Raw genomic sequence first — 16,787 nt, 5'->3', positions numbered from 1 at the left:
ATTGACAGATTCCAAAAATTAAGTACTTGTAACATTACATTATATTACATTTTAAAATGCACATAGTCAGATTACAGTTACTTTTTTATGGATTACATGATTACATTATTCACAAAATGGCAGTAAAATAGTCTTAATTGATAGATTCTCTCTAATTCTTCATTTTTATCTTTTAATTTTCACATATGTTATGTAAATACATTTGTAAACCATGCTTCTCATTTTTTGGGGGGGGGGGGGGGGGGGACCACCATTCAAGCACATATGAAACAAATAATTATGCAAGTTAGTACTAAACTGGTGATGTATATCTGTGAATCATTATGTTGTCATCATATCCAGTGACCTTCAGTAGCTGTTGATTCTGGAAGTCTGGACAAAAATATTTTAAACCTGATAAACTTTGGGCATGTCATTTCATTGTTGTTTTCATGTTTATTAATGTTTGTGCATATAATGCAGGGATTCACAAATGTTTTTGTCTGCCAAACCCATTAAAATAAATATTTAATTGAAATATCTCCGAGGAAGTTAATATTTCAATAATTTAACAGCACATGCGCATGTTTACAGTTCTCTGATGTCAGTTAATGGTCACATTGACATGCCGGTAAACCAATAAAATATTTATATTTTTAGTGTTTAAATGATTTTTATTTTAAATTTTTATGATTTAATTATTAGCTTTTTATCACTCAAAAACCCACTGCAGTTCTTACACTAAGCCCAGTTTGGGAAACCCTGGTGTGATTTTATGTTTAAAGGGGTCATATGATGCTGCTAAAAAGAACATTATTTTGTGTATGACGAATGAGCAGCAACCACATGTGACGGCCTGGATTCCGCTTCGTCCACGGTGAAAGTTGATGTATTCCCTCAGCGACCAGCACAGATCAGCTCTAGGCATGACGAAGCAGATATCGTCCTCTTTTGGAAGACCAAACAAAGTAGTTTCGCTTTCACAGCGAAACACACAGCTCTTCATGACATGACTGCAGCGTCAACAATACTACAGTGAGAATAAAAGTTACGCCTTCTTTCTTTTTTGCGTGAACATTTGGGCGGCGTTATGCAAATCTTCCCACATCGTGAGGTAGATATGTGGGGGCGTGTTAGAACGAGACGTTTTAGGTAGGCGTGGTTGACTCTTAACTTTTATAAAGAATATCTCTTTGGATTTGAGACTTTAGTCTTTGCAACTTTACATATCTTCTTTATGCACCAAGAGCTTGTAACACTCCAAAGAGAAAGGAAAAATTTTATCATATGACCCCTTTAATGCATTTATGATGTTGATATAAAAAAAATTTATATATATTTTCTTTCTCTTTTCTCTATCAATATGGCATGTTTATTGGTAAGTTTAAAATACGTTTGATAATTTAAAAAAAAAAGTAATCTAAAAGCAATCTAAAAAGTCAGAATACATTCCCTAAAATAATAAACCTATTATGTTACTAACTAGTTTTCTTCACATAATCTGTGCAGTAACGGAGTAAAATTTGTAAGTAATCTACCCAGCACTGTCAGTAATTGCTTCCTCGTTTTATTTTTGTATAGATTTTTTATTATTATTATCATTAATAGTACTTTTAGTGTAATAAACTATGTGTTACTGTTTGATTTTTAAATGGAGTGGGTTGCCTCATGATGTGCCATGTTGGGATGACATGATGAGCTGAATTTCACAAAAATATCACAAAACTACCTTCTATTGGACAGTTTTACAGGGAAATTTAATCATAAAACTCTTTGCTGTTGCATGATGCATCTTCACCACTAGTTGTCGTATAAGATTAAGACCACTGTTAAATGAATGAGTGGAACATATACAAAAAAATGACTGAGTGCACCTTTAACACTTAAAATACCTTTCATGATTATTAAGGGCATCTCCAAAACCAGGGGTGTCAATAACAGTGAGTCTTAGATTTACTCCATCTTCAACAATGTCTACTGTGTTCTTTGTTATTGATACTGTCCGAGCTGTCTTCTCTGCGAGAGAGAAATTGATACATTTCACACACAAAACTTCTCTGCAATTCAGTTTCTTTTATAAGTAGTATAAATAGAAATGTTGTTCAATAATGTTAGGTTTACCTGAAACATCAGGCATGCATCTGTCTATATAGAGGTTTGTGAGGAAAAGGCTGTTGACAAGAGTGGATTTGCCTAAGCCAGACTCACCTAAACATAAAATAATATATTTTAAAATCCCCCCCCCACACACACATATATATACTGTATATATACTGTATATATATATATATATATGCAGTGCTGCTTGAAAGTTTGTGAACCCTTTAGAATTTTCTATATTTCTGCATAAATATAACCCAAAAGATCATCAGATTTTCACACAAGTACTGAAAGTTGACAAAGAGAACAAATCAGTCGAACAAATGAGATGAAAATATAGACTTTGTCATTTATTTATTCAGGAAAATGATCTAATATTATATATATCTGAATCTCTAGGATTAGCAGTTAATTTGAAGGTGAAATTAGAGTCCATCTGTTCAGAGGTGTTTTCAATAAGTGGGATGATTATCAGGTGTCAGTGTGTGCCCTGTTTTATTTAGAGAACAGGGATGTAACAAAGTCTGATCATGTTTGTAGAAGTGAATCATGGCACGAACAAAGGAAATCTCTAAGGACCTCAGAAAAAGAATTGCTGTTGCTCATCAGGCAGAGTTTGGACTCCACAAATCTACATTTAGACAGATTGTGTACAAATGGAAGAAATTCAAGACCACTGGTACCCTCCCCAGAAGTGGTCGACCAACAAAGATCACTCCAAAAGCAAGCTGTGTAGTTGAAGCGGTTTTGTACTGAGGAATGGGCTAAAATTCCAACAAGACGTTGTGCAGGACTGATCAACAGTTAGGACTTGTGTGAAAATCTGATGATGTATTGGGTTATATTTATGCAGAAATATAGAAAATTCTAAAGGGTTCACAAATTTTTAAGCGGCACTGTATGTATATATATATATATATATATATATATACAATCATGTGACACTGAAAATTCAGATTTGCCATCACAGGAAAAAAAAAAAAGTTTTAAATTGTAATATTGTTTCAGAATGTTACTGTTTTATTTTATTTTTTTATCAAATAACTGCAGCCCTGATGGGCATAAGAGTCTTCTTTCAAAAATGGCATTGTGTGTGTATATTTATGTTATATGTTCCTTACCAACAACCATCAGATTGAACACAAATCCCCTTTTCACTGCTTTCTGTTGGACTTGGTTTGGCAGTGTCACAATGCCAACATATTTCTGGGAGGGACAGTGAAACATAATCTGGTTTGTGTACAGTATATCACATCACACGTTTTTAAAGTTTAACAATATTACTGTTTTTACTGTATTTGTGATCAAATAAATGCATAAACATAAGAGACTTCATCACACTTTGGCCACTGAAGGTCCAGGTGTGCAGCATGTTACAGTACCTCTAAAAAGTCATGGGGGTCAAAGCGGCCCCCTGCAGGATTCTTGGGTCTAAGAGGTGATTTGTCATCAGCGGGATGAGTCTTTTCTTCAGAAAGAGAAGAGGATGAGCCGAATGTGTGAGAGGAATGGATACTTTCATCTTTGTCCTCTGCTTGAGTGGAGTCACAAAGAGAAGTGTCAGGATCCCCGAGGAAACTCTCCGTTCCAGAGTCATCCAGTGCTATGGAAAACTAGCAAAAAAGGCAGAATGTGTCTGAATGTGATGATTGGCAGCTTGTGTCAATTTGAACCTTTCTCTTAACCTTTTAGAAAACTATGTATGAAATATAAAACTTATTTTAAACTTAATTTTAGAAAGTAATTTCCATGACAACACTAACTGTATATAGCAAACATATTAAACATTTCTCTATAACAACAGCAATTTACTGCTAAGAATAAAGAAATTTTTTTTCGCAAATGTAAAAATTGACAGATACGTTACCTTGAAAGTCAATGTCCTCAATGTGTAAACCTATAGTGGATGTTTAATAGACATTGTGCATATAATAGATGCTGTTAGACTTTAGAGTTTTTATGTTTGTGAGAGACCCTAGTGATGGATGTTTAAAGGGGTCATATGATGCGATTTCAAGTTTTCCTTTCTCTTTGGAGTGTTACAAGCTGTTTGTGAATAGATAAGATCCCTAAAGTTGCAAAGACTAAAGTCTCAAACCCAAAGAGATATTCTTTATAAAAGTTAAGATTGGTCCATGCCCTCCTAAAACGCTTCGTTTAAACACGCCCCCACATGTCTACGTCACGATGTGGGAAGATTTGCATAACACTCCGAAATGTTCACGCAAAGAAAGAAGGCATAACTTTATTGTTGCTGTCACCGCCGCCGCCATGTTGTGAAGACACTGTGTGTTTCGTTGCAAAAGCGAAAATACTTTGTTTGGCCTTCCAAAAGAGGACACGACTAGAAATCAGTGGTTAAGTTGTATTTACAACACTGTTCCAGAACACTTCAAACCAAATATTCAGATGTGTGCAGCGCATTTTATGGAGGACTGTTTCCTGATCCTGTGAGAGTAGACTACAATGCCGGCTGTTCTGACTCACAGTCTGTAAGTACGTTTTCATATTTAAAGGATTTGCCTCTGATTATTCAAACGTGAGTTTTGAACAGTGTAGAGTAGCGCTCATTGTTTGTAATTTCTCCGATCACAAATGCAGACATGGTTTTATGTTTACGTGGCGCGATGCAACGCAACGTATAAAAAGACAGCATAAGTCATTATAATCTGTAATGATGTCCCCACTGGATGCAACAAATGCCTAGTTTATATGTAAAAATCGACATGTTTCAGAAAGGTGGGGCATAGAGGAAAAACAATAATGTACATTATGTGGAAAATAAAGTGTTTTTTTAACCTTAAACCGCATAAACACATTTCATTACACCAAATACACAAAATAATGTTCTTTTTAGCAACATCATATGACCCCTTTAAAAATAATAGTAAAAATAACCTCTTATTTTCCTTTCACATTCGCTTAATATATTCATTTGCCTTAAAACCCAATACAGTGTATACATCAGTTAGGGAACTCAGGGTAATATAAAAAATCATATTCATGCTTTACTTCATTTCTGGGCCTTCTGGGAACCATACGTTGGTTATTTAAATATAGTAATTAGGCTACTCTTAGGATTAAGCGATCATTAAGTTTCAACCTCATATCCAAATGTTTGCTCATTTAGATATCCAGATATTCCGCCGCTCCGAACTGGGTCATTCCTGGGATTCAGTAATATTTCAGTCTTTTGAAAAATATCCCCCCCCCCCCCCCCAAAAAAGCAAGACGTTTTATAAAAAACAGTCTTTAAAGTTATGTCTCTCAGTCTGGACTCAACCCCGTCACACTAATTCGACACCCATAATAATTTTGACTCCACCCATATGTGACATAATTTACCAGAAATGGCATTATTCAGGTCTCTTTAATAGTGGTGCAGAAAATGGTAAGTAGTATCATACTTTTTATTCATATTTTTGAGGCATATTATAGGCAGGGAGGGTGCGGTCAAGCTTAACAACTCAACCCCATCAAATAAAATTAAGATGGAAACTTATTTTTCAACATTTTATTTGAACCCATAAGTATATAGAATGTAGGCCTACTTATTTTATTGCTGCCATATGGTCTACTCTCCTAAACTACATGAGGAGCAGTAACCATTTTGAGCAAAAGACAACCCTGTCACGCTCAACCCCATCACTCACCATTTGATATGTTATCTATATTCTATTGTGAATAAAATATAAGTTTATGAGATTTGTAAATTATTCCATTCCTTTTTTACTCACAATTTGTACAGTGTCCCAACTTTTTTGGAATTGGGTTTGTATATTTCTCATTGTTTCTGGGTTGGAAACTTGTGACAGGGCTTATTTACATAATTTATTAATAATTTTAATTAAAAATATGTAATAGTCATGGTTTCAGTAAATATATACGTACCAAAATCATAACAATTCAGATTTTTGTTATAAATAGAATATTTGATGTAATATGTCCACACTTAAACTTTGACAGGCATCCTACATCAGAAACTGAACCCACATTCGCAGCAGAAAGACAGTGCTGGGCATGCAGATATGTTGACCCAGAAAGAGGGGGAGAATATGAGAGAGAAACAAAACTGAAAATTGAAATTGAAGGCAATGTGTATTTTGTCAGATGTGTTACAGTCTTCCACACTGTCACACGTTGTCAAGTCAAGTCACCTTTATTTGTATAGCGCTTTATACAATACTGGTTGTGTCAAAGCAGTGTGAAACAGGAAAATAGTTTGTCAATAATGCGAGAAGACAATAAGAGTCATTTTTCCAGATAAAGTCAGATTCATTGATGATTCAGTGATGTCATTCAGCTCTCTTCCAATAGTGTCTGTGCAATCAAGCGTCCCATTAATATTGTATAATTAATGAATAATAATTAATATTAATATTGTTGTCACCAATATTTTTGGGGGAAAAAATAGGGGGAAGACAATTAAATGAAAGCATTTCTTGTTGATTACAATCTGAAATGTTAATAAATAAAACAATACAATTGTGGTTTTAGTTAAACATCTAAATTAAAAATATTTTTTACAAAAATAAAGAGACCATATATTTGTCCATTTTTAACTTCAGTCCTATAAAAATTTGAAAATTATGATGAATGTTACATTTGTTATCATAAAATTGTTATCAGGGACACATGAGCAGTAGGTAGATGTTAGTTCTGTGTAAAATCCATTTTCAACTAATCCCATTTTGTCCGTTACGGGTTGAGAATAAAAGGTGCCTAAAAATAATAAAAGGTCTTTAAAGCCTGAGGTGGAAAAATATGATTTATTGGAGGTTTGATATTTGCCTATGTGAAGTATTTAGAAAATGAATCATATGTAGTTGAAAAAGAAAATATTCCAAGTTGAAATGTTACCGAATCCCAGGAATGACCTAGCTTTGAAAAGGCCCTGGTTAAATCAGCGAAACTAACCGTTATTACATAGCGAAAGTTTATTGATATTAATAAATACTCACTGTGCTTATCGATTATGCTCCTCAACTGTTGAGAAATGCTAGTTTTGCCTAGACAAATGAATAAAGCGACAACCAGCTCATTCATCGTTACAATTACAGTTGAAAAAACACAAGAGTTTGTAAACTGTAAAATATCCAACAGACAGTGGTAAATGTGTAAAATAATAGTAAATCTATGAAAAAAGTATTATTTCCTACTTGTTAAGACGGATCTGTTTCGGTGACTGGGCTAAGTCGTTAAACTGGGAAGTCGTGGCCTAATGGTCAGAGAGACGGACTCATAACCCAAAGGTTGTGGGTTCGAGTCTCGTACCGGCAGGGATTGTAGGTGGGGGGAGTAAATGTACAGCGCTCTCTCCCACCTTCAATACCCCGACTGTCCCACCTTTTTTGGAATGTGTAGCTCTCATGAAATCCAAAATGAGCCAATATTTGGCATGACATTTCAAAATGTCTCACTTTCACCATTTGATATGTTATCTATATTCTATTGTGAATAAAATATAAGTTTATGAGATTTGTAAATTATTCCATTCCTTTTTTACTCACAATTTGTACAGTGTCCCAACTTTTTTGGAATTGGGTTTGTATATTTCTCATTGTTTCTGGGTTGGAAACTTGTGACAGGGCTTATTTACATAATTTATTAATAATTTTAATTAAAAATATGTAATAGTCATGGTTTCAGTAAATATATACGTACCAAAATCATAACAATTCAGATTTTTGTTATAAATAGAATATTTGATGTAATATGTCCACACTTAAACTTTGACAGGCATCCTACATCAGAAACTGAACCCACATTCGCAGCAGAAAGACAGTGCTGGGCATGCAGATATGTTGACCCAGAAAGAGGGGGAGAATATGAGAGAGAAACAAAACTGAAAATTGAAATTGAAGGCAATGTGTATTTTGTCAGATGTGTTACAGTCTTCCACACTGTCACACGTTGTCAAGTCAAGTCACCTTTATTTGTATAGCGCTTTATACAATACTGGTTGTGTCAAAGCAGTGTGAAACAGGAAAATAGTTTGTCAATAATGCGAGAAGACAATAAGAGTCATTTTTCCAGATAAAGTCAGATTCATTGATGATTCAGTGATGTCATTCAGCTCTCTTCCAATAGTGTCTGTGCAATCAAGCGTCCCATTAATATTGTATAATTAATGAATAATAATTAATATTAATATTGTTGTCACATCAATATTTTTTGGGGAAAAAATAGGGAAGACAATTAAGAATGAAAGCATTTCTTGTTGATTACAATCTGAAATGTTAATAAATAAAACAATACAATTGTGGTTTTAGTTAAACATCTAAATTAAAAATATTTTTTACAAAAATAAAGAGACCATATATTTGTCCATTTTTAACTTCAGTCCTATAAAAATTTGAAAATTATGATGAATGTTACATTTGTTATCATAAAATTGTTATCAGGGACACATGAGCAGTAGGTAGATGTTAGTTCTGTGTAAAATCCATTTTCAACTAATCCCATTTTGTCCGTTACGGGTTGAGAATAAAAGGTGCCTAAAAATAATAAAAGGTCTTTAAAGCCTGAGGTGGAAAAATATGATTTATTGGAGGTTTGATATTTGCCTATGTGAAGTATTTAGAAAATGAATCATATGTAGTTGAAAAAGAAAATATTCCAAGTTGAAATGTTACCGAATCCCAGGAATGACCTAGCTTTGAAAAGGCCCTGGTTAAATCAGCGAAACTAACCGTTATTACATAGCGAAAGTTTATTGATATTAATAAATACTCACTGTGCTTATCCATTATGCTCCTCAACTGTTGAGAAATGCTAGTTTTGCCTAGACAAATGAATAAAGCGACAACCAGCTCATTCATCGTTACAATTACAGTTGAAAAAACACAAGAGTTTACCTAAAAATAATAAAAGGTCTTTAAAGCCTGAGGTGGAAAAATATGATTTATTGGAGGTTTGATATTTGCCTATGTGAAGTATTTAGAAAATGAATCATATGTAGTTGAAAAAGAAAATATTCCAAGTTGAAATGTTACCGAATCCCAGGAATGACCTAGCTTTGAAAAGGCCCTGGTTAAATCAGCGAAACTAACCGTTATTACATAGCGAAAGTTTATTGATATTAATAAATACTCACTGTGCTTATCCATTATGCTCCTCAACTGTTGAGAAATGCTAGTTTTGCCTAGACAAATGAGTAAAGCGACAACCAGCTCATTCATCGTTACAATTACAGTTGAAAAAACACAAGAGTTTGTAAACTGTAAAATATCCAACAGACAGTGGTAAATGTGTAAAATAATAGTAAATCTATGAAAAAAGTATTATTTCCTACTTGTTAAGACGGATCTGTTTCGGTGACTGGGCTAAGTCGTTAAACTGGGAAGTCGTGGCCTAATGGTCAGAGAGACGGACTCATAACCCAAAGGTTGTGGGTTCGAGTCTCGTACCGGCAGGGATTGTAGGTGGGGGGAGTAAATGTACAGCGCTCTCTCCCACCTTCAATACCCCGACTGAGGTGCCCTTGAGCAAGGCACCGAACCCCCAACTGCTCCCCGGGCGCCGCAGCAAAAATGGCTGCCCACTGCTCCGGGTGTGTGTTCACGGTGTGTGTGTGTGTTCACTGCTGTGTGTGTGCACTTTGGATGGGTAAATTCCGAGTATGGGTCACCATACTTGGCCACATGTCACGTCATGTCAAATGAAAACATGACATTTATTAGTTTCGTCATATGGAGCTTTCTCCTGAATTTCACAGTATCTGACACGTGTAACACAATTAGGCATACATAAATGTATAATTATAAGACTACAATCGTACTTCGCAACAAGCAATTTAAACATAACAGATCCGCTAAAAAATATTATGCTAAATATACATTTTGTAAAGCATTTTTTTTTTAGCTTACATTTGTAATACTATTCTCTAGAACAATCTATTAGCACCTTTGTGTCTGAGACCATCAGTACAAATAGTACAAAGTGATTGCAGCAGACTGTACAACTGAAACCTTGTTAAATATACAGTGACCCCAAAATGTATTTGGACACTTGTACAAAAAGTGCAAAATGTCTTTGCATTACATAACAAAAACATGAAATCAAATGACATTTATTGATGATGAATTAAAGAATTGATATTTTCTTAAAAATTAAGACAAAAAGTACAAGTCACTGCAAAAATGGCTCAGAAAAGTATTTATCTACATTCATACATTTTTAAGTGGGGTCACTGTAATTGTCTGAGAATTTGATGATCTGGAGCCAGTTGCATAACCTTAGCCTCTGTGTTAAGATTGCGTCTTAAGAATTAGGCCAAATTCCAAACGGAAGTGTGTATCCCTATGCCCTACTCCCTTCAAAGGGCAGAGCCCTTGAAAGTGTGTTCTTTGAAGGGTGTAGGGTATTACTGTCTCGTATAAGCGTTTGGAACTCCCTTGGTGAAGGAAATTACTCAACAAATGTTACCCTGACAATGCTGCGTGCGCATGCAACATTAAGCACTTCATCAGTTGTCGCAAATAAATATTTCTTCATATTATTTTATTCAAATATTGTCTAATTGTGTCTTATTTACTATTAGACTTTTTCAAACTATACTTGCTTAAACTTCCTTACACTAGAGTCTTAAATCATATTTCTATCACTGACGAAAAATATTTTGTATTACATTAAATAAAGACAATTTTAATTTGTATGTGAAGTCGAAATCAACCCCAACTTTGCTTTGAAATGCATCGCAAGGTCTCCTAACTGAAGATCACAAACAGAAATCACTTCCGTGAAGTGACCATCGCATGTTCCCTTCGCTAATAGACTTCTGGAAGAGCATTTCGTGAAAGGATTCATTTGTTCACTTTTGTTTGGAATGTCCCTGCAAATGGCGTCCCCTTCCCAAAGTGCCCTCTTCAAGGGCACAAAAAAGCCATTTGGAATTCGCCCCTAGTCTGACCAACTAGCAGTTAGCACAGGGTAATGAGACTTATTTTTATTCAAAATAGAAAATAGAAAATCTATGTTTTAATGTAACAGACTTTAATATATAAATATATAAATATATATATAACCAGTCAGACTAGCTTGTAAGACTAGTCTAAGCATTTTATGCAACCGCCCACAGATCACATGAAGTCTCAGCTTCTGCCTACACTCTTAAAAATAAAGGTGCTTCAAAAGGTTCTTCAAGCGATGCCATAGAAGAACCATTTTTGGTTCCACAAAGAACCATTCAGTCAAAGGTTCTTTAAAGAACCATCTCTTTCTTACCTTTTTATAATCTGAAGAACCTTTTTTCACCACAAAGTGTTGTGAAACAGAAAGGTTCTTCAGATGTTAAAGGTTCTTTATGGAACCATTTAGACAAAAAGGTTCTTCTATGGCATCGTGAAGCACCTTTATTTTTAAGAGTGTAAGGCTTAGTTCTCCATCTGTTTTGAAGGAATCCCATAAGTTTGTTTTGACTGGCTGTGGTTTTCCCAAAACACTTGGCGGATTTTATCCAACTCTGACATCAGATGAAGTCCTATCTCCATGTGCATCAGCAGGTTCTCCAGCCACTCCTCTAATTTAGCAAAACTGGGACTATAGAAAGAAATAGGGAGAAAACCCTACGTTTTAGCAAATTAGATTTTGTTTGTGGTAAGGTTATGATTTGTAAATGAGAATCACCGTTTCTCAGCTTCCAAGGCACAACACAGAACCGCAATGGGAAAGAAAGCCTCAGGGCAATCTTTGGACATATAGCGCTCCAAGAATTCATTCACATTCAGTCCAAAATCCTGCGTGCGAGGGAGGTAATCTGGATCGGCATATACTCTTCCGATAATCTGTCATGAGGAATATACATATACTGTATGTTCAATTATATTTAAAAAAAATTATGACTAAAAGTAGAGAAATGTATAAGCTTACCTCACAAACAACAATCCCGAATGAGAAAATGTCAACCTGTTCATCGTAGACTTTTCCTGCAGAAAACAAACAAACAAAAAAATCACAAAACTGCAAAATGGTCATTCCTCGTCATCAGTCTTTGATTGTTAATTCATATGGTTTACCGTGGATCATTTCTGGTGCCATCCAGTAGGGGTTGCCCACCACCATATACCGTTTTTTACGACCAAGCTTGTTCAATTTGGACATTTGTCCAGGAGAAGAGCTCTTTTCTTCCTTTACAAGCTGGGCCAAACCAAAGTCAGCAACTACCACTGTTTGGTTCTGTGAGGAAAACCAGTATTGTCACACAATTTAGTTCAGTTGGAGACATGATCTACATTTATGAGTATTGAGATGTATTCTGACCTCTCGGACAAAGCAGTTGTGTGAGTTTAGATCCCGATGAATGACATTCATTGAATGTAGGTAAGCCTGGGTTGGAAAGAGAACATTTTTTGGAAAAAAAAGATGATTTGCCATTATAATACAGTCTACACATGCATGTGTATATGGCAAAAGATTTTTCATATTTAGAAGCTAACTAAATTTTGCTTCAGATTCATGTTCCCTGTCAAGACATGTCTTTGCATTAAGGAATTAGGATAGATAGTGGAGATCTGATGTAAACAAACTGCTTGTAGACTTAAAACTACATGTCAACTCTACTATTCTGCAAAAACCCATTGCACTTCATTACGTACCATTCCAGCTGCAATGTTTTTGGCATAGCTCACTCTAAGTTTCCAAGGGTGATCCCTGTCCTAAATTATGACGCAAAATGAGTTTACTCACTCAGAACCAAAACAGCATGTTTTTTGTCAAGAATATGGACTTCATGCAATGAAATCCAGTAAAGAATAAAAACAAACCATTTTCTGGATGGTGTCCGTCAGCGTTCCTCCTTGCACATACTCCGAGATCAGGTTCAGCCGTTTGTCTTTGTAGAGAATGCCGATAAACTTTAAGACATTAGGATGCTCTAGGCATCTCATTACTTTGACCTGGAGCCAAAAAAGTTTAGATTAGTAAACAATCCATTTGCTCCTTAGTGGTCTGAGAAAGCAAAAAACTACAACAAACCTCTTTCAGGAATGTCTTCTGAGTCTCTTCATCGAATTGAAGAAGTTCCTTAATCACCATGACCTCACCTGTTTCCGAATGTGTCACCTAACAACCCAAAGCAGGCCGTTAATTCCGTACTGTCAGTCTGTGATCTCAAGTGAGACTCACTGTGATCATTCAGACTCATTACTTTACCTTTATGGCTTGTCCAAAACAACCTTTTCCCAAAACTTCCCCATATATTAGGTCTAAGGGACGGAAGATACGTTGTGTTTTGTCACTAGGGTCAAAACGCAGAGACTCTGATCGATTAATGTCTCTTCTATGGGAAAGAAGTGCAGCGTGTCGTTGCGAGCATGAAGCTTTATCAGTACTGCAGCTGCGCCTGCAGAGGCAGACAAAGAAAAACGAATAACGTTAGTAAGAGCACACTAGAAACATTACCTTTTTTTATTATTTGGTGCTTTTTATATTATCCAAAAAATTACTAACTAAACCAGGGTTTTATCTTTACAGGAAAAAATTTTATGTATAACGTTTGACACCTACAACAAACCTGTATAGCAGGTTCTTAATAAAGACCTACTGACTTTTTATCAAATAACATTTACACATTTTCTTAATTTTAGTCCTGTTATCCAGTAAAAAACTCTAAAATCAGTTTACATGAAAATCATTTGAGACTTGTTTCCAAAGAATATATCTTGAATTAATATATTTTTCATGGTCTATTGGCAAAATGTCTTTTTTTTCTTGTTTTAAGTATAATATATATATATACTGTATATATATGTATATATATAAATAATAAATAATTACCACCGGGAAGAAAAAAATAATAATTTATTCAATGTGCATTCTCTGAAAATCAGCCTTTTTTGCTTTTCAAAAAATGAATGTTGCTTAGATATTTTTACCTAAAAAACAAGAAAAAAATAATTATCTTTGAAGTGTAGTATTACATGTAATAAAATCTGATAGTGCCATAATTCTTACAGAATATTTCTGGATCGAGGGCTTATTCGTCTGTTGCTGGGAAGGGGAATGAAACCTAGTTTTCCAGGGTGGTCCAGTTCTTCTCCCAGTAGGCCAGACAAGTCTTCTTGTTTTGTGAGTTCTTCAGGATCATGTTCAGTTGTGATTTGTAACCAGTGCTCTGTATCGTGAATCACCAGCTCTATCTGTTAAAACGGCCGAAATATAAAGGGTAATGGTGAAATGAGATGTTTCGTCCAGATTATTTGATTTTATCTGAGGTACAGGACTGACCTCATTGAGTGGAATGTTCTGGACAGAAATTCCATTGATCTCAAGAATCCTATCTCCAGCATGGATCAAAGGCTTAACTTCAGGGCTCAGGTTGTGCATATCCAGTCTGTGAATTTTTTAGGAGAAAAAAAAGTCAATATTTATTGAATGCAATCATTAATTTAATAATTTATTTAATAAAATCATGTTTGGTTGCCCTATATTTTTGCTCAGGTGTAACTGTGTCTATATTGACAACTTACTGAGATATGATGATCAAAGGGCCTGCATCCTTCTGCTCCACTGTGAAGGATAAACCTCGCCTGCTTTCTGCAGAAGGAGGAAATGACATCGATGTCACTGTATGAGGAAGCCGTGAACATTTTGCTGCCGAGTGCTGCATCGACACCACCTCGTGTCCACATTGTCCACTATGAGAGAAGAAGAAAACTCATTAAACCTGACAAAACTGAGGTACTTTTCCATCAAAATACTCACAAGATTAGCAAGTAGTCAAATGTTTTGACAAAACTGACCAGTATAAATTGGTAAAATCCACTAGAACGAAAGAATCACCATCTCCAATAACCATGCCACAGCTTTCACAGAAAAAACACTCGGGATGGTATTTATGCTTCCCAGCCACCTGCAGAGATGGAAGGAAGAGGCAAAGTTAATTTATTATTTTCTAGTACAGTTTTTCTTGAATTCAGATGGTGTTGAGGTGGGACAGGCTGGATGACATCATACTACAGAAGTGAAGCAGCACAATGGAAGGAAAGGAGCGGGAGGGGTTGTCTGCCCTTAGGTCACAGCAAGAAACAGTGACAAAACACAAAAAGATAGGATTAAGGTAAGATCAAATTGCTGTTGTTGTTTAGTGAGTGCATTGTTGTTTGATTGTGCAGTCTACTAAAGGAATGCATGTATCCATGAATCCATTAGGTTCACACCTGATGATTAGTCAGCATCTTTTAAAAAAGATGAAATTACAGATTTGGATGTTGTTGTAGTAAATGCTCTGTTGCTTACAAGCGACGCAATCTTCACAAAAGTCTTGTTAGTGTAACTGCTTAGCGGCACTCAAAGATGGCCATGCTGCTTTCTAGCCATTATTTACAGCAGCTGATAATTGCTTTTATGTAATGGACTATTCTTTTTTTTTAATTCTAAACAATTTTAACAAAAAAAAGTAAATAAAATAAATAAATAAAACTCTAAAAACTAAAATCAATCATTTTAAAAGACCATTTAGGCATCACAACATGCACGGAAAATGCATAGTATGAGATTAGCTAAAGATTGCATTTAACAATGTTATTAAATTATTAGTGTTTTTAAAGATTAAGTTTAATTGAGCATTAGATGACAAATGGAAGGAAAGGAGCGGGAGGGGTTGTCTGCCCTTAGGTCACAGCAAGAAACAGTGACAAAACACAAAAAGATAGGATTAAGGTAAGATCAAATTGCTGTTGTTGTTTAGTGAGTGCATTGTTGTTTGATTGTGCAGTCTACTAAAGGAATGCATGTATCCATGAATCCATTAGGTTCACACCTGATGATTAGTCAGCATCTTTTAAAAAAGATGAAATTACAGATTTGGATGTTGTTGTAGTAAATGCTCTGTTGCTTACAAGCGACGCAATCTTCACAAAAGTCTTGTTAGTGTAACTGCTTAGCGGCACTCAAAGATGGCCATGCTGCTTTCTAGCCATTATTTACAGCAGCTGATAATTGCTTTTATGTAATGGACTATTCTTTTTTTTTTATTCTAAACAATTTTAACAAAAAAAAGTAAATAAAATAAATAAATAAAACTCTAAAAACTAAAATCAATCATTTTAAAAGACCATTTAGGCATCACAACATGCACGGAAAATGCATAGTATGAGATTAGCTAAAGATTACATTTAACAATGTTATTAAATTATTAGTGTTTTTAAAGATTAAGTTTAATTGAGCATTAGATGACAACAGTATATACACACACACACAGTGTAGCTTATAAGCCTTTATTATAGTTTTTATCTGCATTGGCCTATACTGGATATTTCCATGTGCATGCTCGTTTCCTTTTTTTACATTGACACTTACTATTGTTGTCTAATCTTAATCTAATGCTCAATTAAACTTAATCTTTAAAAAACACTCATATATATATGTGTGTGTGTGTGTGTGTATTAGACTTGTGCCGGTATTCGGTAATGCGATATATCACGGTAATGAATATGCACAATATTGTTATCGTGGACACTTCTAAATACCGTGAATAATTATATATTACAAATTATTCCGAATTTTGAATGCATTTTAAGAATACTTTTCCCATCAACTGGTCAAAATGCACAACACCGCTGTATGCTGCGTGAAAGACGCGTGCGCACTCTGATGTAAACAAGCGCGGACGAGAAGCACATGCGTAACATGCGTAGACGCTCTGGATGCTGACAACAGATGGAGCTAAACTGCAGAAATAATAATAATAATAATAATAATAATAATAA

The 16,787-nt window shown here is 35.0% G+C and overlaps 1 protein-coding gene across 1 annotated transcript in view; it reads right to left on the bottom strand.

Moving 5' to 3' along the window:
• Positions 1-11,453: 11,453 nt before the first annotated feature.
• LOC107587268 (LIM domain kinase 1-like) overlaps positions 11,454-16,787 on the bottom strand; it is a 26,480-nt gene continuing 21,146 nt past the window's right edge. The window contains exons 14-26 of the mRNA XM_016274985.1: positions 14,820-14,929; positions 14,547-14,714; positions 14,305-14,410; positions 14,032-14,216; positions 13,231-13,420; positions 13,054-13,140; positions 12,843-12,974; positions 12,675-12,734; positions 12,340-12,405; positions 12,096-12,255; positions 11,950-12,005; positions 11,707-11,864; positions 11,454-11,619 (exon numbers count right to left, since the gene is read on the bottom strand). Of these exons, the coding sequence (XP_016130471.1) occupies positions 11,454-11,619; positions 11,707-11,864; positions 11,950-12,005; positions 12,096-12,255; positions 12,340-12,405; positions 12,675-12,734; positions 12,843-12,974; positions 13,054-13,140; positions 13,231-13,420; positions 14,032-14,216; positions 14,305-14,410; positions 14,547-14,714; positions 14,820-14,929 (1,644 nt within the window). The remainder of the gene's footprint in view (positions 11,620-11,706; positions 11,865-11,949; positions 12,006-12,095; positions 12,256-12,339; positions 12,406-12,674; positions 12,735-12,842; positions 12,975-13,053; positions 13,141-13,230; positions 13,421-14,031; positions 14,217-14,304; positions 14,411-14,546; positions 14,715-14,819; positions 14,930-16,787) is intronic.

Source organism: Sinocyclocheilus grahami, unplaced genomic scaffold (genome assembly GCF_001515645.1).
Source record: "Sinocyclocheilus grahami isolate Dianchi unplaced genomic scaffold, SAMN03320097.WGS_v1.1 scaffold91.1, whole genome shotgun sequence".
Lineage (NCBI taxonomy): Eukaryota > Metazoa > Chordata > Actinopteri > Cypriniformes > Cyprinidae > Sinocyclocheilus > Sinocyclocheilus grahami.
Note: the sequence above shows the minus strand (reverse complement) of the source record. Positions and strands in the feature narration are given on the sequence as shown.